The 6,000-nt window shown below is 34.9% G+C and overlaps 1 protein-coding gene across 1 annotated transcript; it reads left to right on the top strand.

Moving 5' to 3' along the window:
• The first annotated feature begins 2,594 nt into the window (after positions 1-2,594).
• On the top strand, positions 2,595-5,340 carry LOC138330983 (PE-PGRS family protein PE_PGRS47-like). The gene is made up of 4 exons (XM_069278449.1): positions 2,595-2,638; positions 3,183-3,241; positions 4,044-4,898; positions 5,260-5,340. Exons 2-4 carry the CDS (start codon positions 3,187-3,189, stop codon positions 5,271-5,273), a joined length of 924 nt encoding a protein of 307 aa, XP_069134550.1. The 5' UTR covers positions 2,595-2,638; positions 3,183-3,186; the 3' UTR covers positions 5,274-5,340.
• Positions 5,341-6,000: the final 660 nt, after the last annotated feature.

The following is a 6,000-nucleotide window of genomic DNA, read 5'->3' as shown; positions in this document are numbered from 1 at the left end:
AATGATCGAACATAACATTGTAATCAAGTGCCTAGAATAAAGATGAAAGAAGTGTATTATGACATTAATCTGTCCAGATAAGCCTATGATAATCTGGACAGTCAAATATCGTCTTCTAAACATACCTGCCACCTTGTAACAATCGCTATTGCGAAACCGATAATTACCGAAGCGATTCGTATATAGGCCGTTTGTTTCTGTTGTTCCTATGCGCAGTCGTTCGGGTCACGTGATATTTTCAGAATATCGTTTCGGTTTTTGTATTTATTATGGGCCACATTAATTGGGGTTCTTTTTCTACATATATTTTCGAAACATTTGGCCTCAGTACCAACTTTTCTGGCTTTAGTCAACATATTATGCAGAGAGAACGTATTCATTTTCTTGTTAATGTTTTCTGTTACACAAAAATCTGAAATGTTTGAGTGCAACATGCAACTTTCTGAATGATTTGGGGGTGTCTTGTGGTACCTCAAAGCGTTGTAGCAATAGTCGACAATTTGACGTACCAAATGTAGACTGAATATCGCTTATCAATCAACATCAATCGTCTTAAAACCCTTTTCTGAAAGCATTACCCGTGTATTTAAGATAAGTTGTTTTCGGCAATATTTCTATAATTGATTTGAGTCATACAAAGTAAATTTCATCAAATTCTTTCAGAACGTGTAAGTTTAAATAGATGGCCTTTGTTTCTTTCTTTGTAAACCAGTCCGTAAGGGAAAACAAAAGTTTATTAATTACATTTAAAACGTTGAAACATCCATATCGGTTGATAACAAAATTAAGCAAATGCAGCATTTCTTGTGTAAAGCTATATTATAATGAAGATTCGTTTCGCTGTTTTGAATTTAAATTGCCGCATGGTGAAGTCATTGTCAACTACCGTGCGGTAATTAGGAAGGGGCTAGGAACATAAAACGACCCGCGGTATAAAAATTAACATTTCATTACCTATCTTAAATTGTTATGGAAGTGTTTATAAGTGTAATATTATCAATCAGCTAATAAATCTTAAAACTCACAAAGTTATCACTCGTTTTACATTTACATTTTAAAACTTAAGAGTCTTTTCGTTTAAGGTATAATCTATGTACCTTTTAGCACCTGACGAAGTTGACAAAAATGCTTAAATTATATATGGCTTGGTTTTTTAACAAAAACAGTGTTCTGACAGATAGAAAAACATTCATACATAAATAAACAAACTATTCAATTCACAAAACACGAGGAAACGAGGATATTGCAAAATAATGACAAAATCTATTTTTCTCAAAACGAATCTGGTATAAATGTAACCCATCAGTGCACAATTTTACATACAAATTCGAAACAAGCATAACAAATGACAATGATGATAGTTCCATCGATATAGACATCATTATAATTGGACATATTTCCAGGTCAAAGACGTACCGCTTGTTTCATCATAGCTCTAAACGTTGCATGTAATCATAATATCCCTGGGATCTTGGATGACTGAAAGAGATAGTTTAATGTTCATCATTTCTGTAGAAACGTTCGGATCAAATATAAAACCTAAGTACTGTAACGCCTTGTGACAATGTCGATATCAACTAAACCTTAAAGATGATCCACCTCTGACAAATGGTATATTTTCACTATGAAAAACAGGAGCAGACGATTTTGTATTTTTCTTCAGTTACAAAATTTACTCATCTTTAATTCAAAATGGCCTTTATACTGTCTACATTTAACCTTCATAGAAAGATAACAATATTGTGTTATTACTAGACCACGTGACCACCATATCGTTTGTCCTCACCTCCCAATCATATGCCGTGACGAGACTAGGAATATTCTTACATAATCTCTCATATTTATTTAGACAAATCGACATTATTTTTCTAGATATGTATATTATTCCAGTAGAAAATGTCTAAAGATAAAAGAAATAGTTTTTGTTATCAAATTAAATAGAAGTTATAGTAAAGATACTGTAGAGTGTTTGAATTTGTGTCGTGGCTGACGTATTAGGTCATTATCATTATTGTATATTACCGTACTTACTAACTTAGTATTTTAACACATTAATCTCCTTTATACTTATATGAAATATCAAAATATATAATAAAACTTACCAATTGCCATGCTAATGTCCATGATATTTATTTAAAGATGCATCAAATTAAAAGATCTATACATGTATTACCTTAAAGATAAGGATGACAGAGCGCACACCAAAGTTGCATCAGATTAAAACCAATGTATTTTGTCGTGACCATTTCCTGCCGGCAAACAAGCGTCTATTGCATAAAATCTGCTAAACATGCACATTTCATTGCAATTCATCAATAAACATGGGTTCATCTAGTATGCATCCCTTTGTCATCAAATTAACAAAGTCCTACCAAGAAATTTCAAACAAGCAAATCATAGACACTATTGCTGTCGGAAAACCGCTTACAATTGTACATGGTGTTACGTAATTGCATTCTTAAGATGTGGTTTCCTGTACTGCAATACCTTGACCACAAATAATAGTCCTAATTACCCATTCAACGTCCAGCGAAGTGACGTCATTTCCATTCCGTCCGTATAAATAATTCGGTTGTCTATCAGTGTTTAAGCCATTGTCGCTACTGAAGTTCTACAGGAAAGAAGACACTCCATACAGGTAATGTAGTTATTTTTCTTTTCTATTCTAAATGAGATAATAAATAATTTTAAAATATCAATAATTTTGATACTGTTTTAATCTGAAATTATATTAACTTGTAAATTGTATTAAATTTCATGCTTCATGTAAAGCGCTTTAGGGTAGGTTTTTTAACTAGATAGGGCGCTACATATCTTGTATATTATGTCTATAGGTATACTACTAGACTACATAAAATATATTTATTTGATTCGACTAGCCTGTGTCACCGTTACTATATACTTCATTTTACTATACTACTGAATTGGTGTTGATTTATTAATCTAAATCTGTTACTAGGAACACTGCTCTATCGATAAATAATTATTGGAGATACAATATAAATTTTCTGTTGGTTTTCTATTATTCTTATTCTTTACATCAGATAATACATATAGTAATTTTTGTCTTAAATAAACGATTCGACACGACGATGCATACTTTGAAAATTCATACATCAGATGATATGCTGACATAAATGACTTTAGATATCTCCTTTTGTCTATATATGGTCTTGTTACAGAACAATGAACACCTACGTTTGTCTGGCTGCCCTACTTCTTGTCAGCGTAAACGCTGCAGGTAAGATTGAAAGGACTATGTATGGTTTGGGCTCTGAATTGTTCCAAAATCCATCAAATTATCAACTTAGTTTTTCAAAATTAAGCTATTGCATTTGAAATATTAAGTACATCTTTGTTCATCTAGTTTTGTATATTTACCACTCTAGTTGCCATGGTAACCATTCAAAATATAAAATTAAGCAAATGTGAAAATTTGGTGAATTTTTGTCAAGTTTTTGAGAGTTTGTCTCTAAGTAACAATAAAGCACAATCCTGAACAAATTTAATACTTACTTAGATTGTGAGAGCACTTCAGATATATCTTTAGGAGAAATATAAAGTGTGTTCAAAGATGCGGTCTATTATTTTTATATAAAGAACATTGCAAAAACAGGCTAATGATAACCATAATTTCAAATATCCTTAATTTATGCATTTTTTTATTGTTTTAATGCCCTAAAAAGGGCGCAAACCACACATAGTTTCTATAGAAAAGTAAAATAAAGAACATATTCCAATATTTTACGTATGTTAACATTGGTACTATGATCTCTGAAAATACAATTTTAATTATAATGTCAGAAGGTTATGATATAATGTTAAAACTTAATAATCATTTAACGTCCACAATTTTCAAAATTCAAGTCAATTAAATAATAAACTAGGAATGATAAACAATGCCGTTTCAAATTTACATATATCTTAAGAACAAAATGTAATATCTAAGAAATCGTGTCGAATGTAAGGCAAAACAGTATCATTTCTTATATTGTCTTAACTTCTTAACGCTTCTATCTAAAATAAAATTCTATTCCATATAGGAAAGTATGGAACAGGAAGTGGAGGCGGAAGTGGCGGCGGAAGTAGTGGCTTTGGAGGAAGTGGAGGAAGCGCAGGATTCGGAGGAAGTGGTGGAATCGGAGGAAGTGGTGGATTTGGAGGAAAAGGAGGATTCGGAGGTGTGAGTGGAGGTGGTGCTGGAGGGTTTGGCGGAAGTGGTGGATTTGGAGGAAGTAGTGGGTTTGGCGGAAGTGGAGGATTTGGAGGAAAAGGGGGATTCGGAGGTGTGAGTGGAGGTGGTGCTGGAGGATTCGGAGGAAGTGGTGGATTTGGTGGCAGCGGAGAATTCGGCGGAAGTGGAGGATTCGGAGGAAAAGGAGGATTTGGAGGTGTAAGTGGAGGTGGTACTGGAGGATTTGGCGGAAGTGGTGGATTTGGAGGAAGTAGCGGGTTTGGCGGAAGTGGGGGATTTGGCGGAAAAGGAGGATTTGGAGGTGCAAGTGGAAGTGGTGCTGGAGGATTCGGCGGAAGTAGTGGATTTGGAGGAACTAGCGGATTTGGCGGAAGTGGAGGATTTGGCGGAAAAGGAGGATTTGGAGGTGCGAGTGGAAGTGGTGCTGGAGGATTCGGCGGAAGTGGTGGATTCGGAGGAAGTGGTGGATTTGGTGGCAGCGGAGGATTCGGTGGTAAAGGCGGTTTTGGCGGAATGAGCGGCGGAGGAAGTGGTGGATCTGGAAGCGCTGGAGGCTTCGGTGGCAGCGGTGGGTTCGGAGGTAGTGGAATGGGAAGTGGTGGATTTGGTGGAAAAGGGGGCTTTGGAGGCGCAGGTAGTGGTGGCAGCGGTGGGTTCGGAGGAGCAGGTAGCGGTGGCAGCGGTGGATTTGGTGGAAACGGAGGTAAGCTACGTATTCAAGGTGTTATTGGGAAAATTAAACATTTATTTCTGAACTAAAATATATTCGAAAAGTAGTTTTTAAAACAAAAAGGAAATGCTTAACTAATCTAGATGTAAATTTGTGTTAAGTCGCTATATATTGTATAGAGGCGTTTATTGGTTCACACAATATGACATTCTTTTTATAACGTATTCATCACATTTTGATGTTAGAATTCTTGGAAATAGGATTGTAGTGAAGTAATAAAACGTTTTCGTCCTTATATGAGATTTTGTATCTCGTTTCAAAGTATAAATGTTTGGTCGACAAGGTTGAAAATTGATCCTATATATATCCTTTATATACCACTTCTCTGTTGTAGGAGCCAAGTACTAAGGATAGCTGACAAAGACAATTGTGGAAGTTATGTTAACAGTACTTAGATAAATTAGTATGAAATGGATATTATTCTTTTCTTTTTTATTAATGATATTTGTGCCTATATATAAACCCCTTGTAAGAAATAACTTCTTCACATTACGAAGCTATTCAAAGTTTAACGAGCATTTTATTGGTCAGCATTTTAAAACGTGCCTGGTTTATTGGAGAAGGAAAGCCGGAGACACGGAGAAAACTACCGACCAGCTGTCAGTACCTTGGAAATGCACGATATAGAATTGTGGTAATATATTTCTGTATGCCTGGACATCTTCATCACTCGGCCTCCACGAGCTAGTCAACGTATACTATAAATTTTCACCCACGAGTAATGGTAATTTCTCTTATAACAATGGTTCACAATGCCGCCATAGATCTGTCAAGATAAAAAAGGACTCAAAGTGTATGCCTATGTAAAGTCAAATCCGATCAAATTAGCGCTCCTACTAGCTGTTATAAACACTAGTAAATATAATGTGACAGGAAAATGTACAGAAACCTATGGACAACAACAAAAAATGTACTTTTATTTCTATATTTTGCCGAAGTTTATAAACTACACAACAATTCACGAGACAACAGTGATATCAATGATTAAGACGGATTCAAAGACACTATATATCAATCAAGTTATGTTCAAGTACACCTAAGAAGTGATATATATGCATACAAAATCACCAGTTTA

Source organism: Argopecten irradians, chromosome 9 (assembly GCF_041381155.1).
Source record: "Argopecten irradians isolate NY chromosome 9, Ai_NY, whole genome shotgun sequence".
NCBI lineage: Eukaryota > Metazoa > Mollusca > Bivalvia > Pectinida > Pectinidae > Argopecten > Argopecten irradians.
Note: the sequence above shows the minus strand (reverse complement) of the source record. Positions and strands in the feature narration are given on the sequence as shown.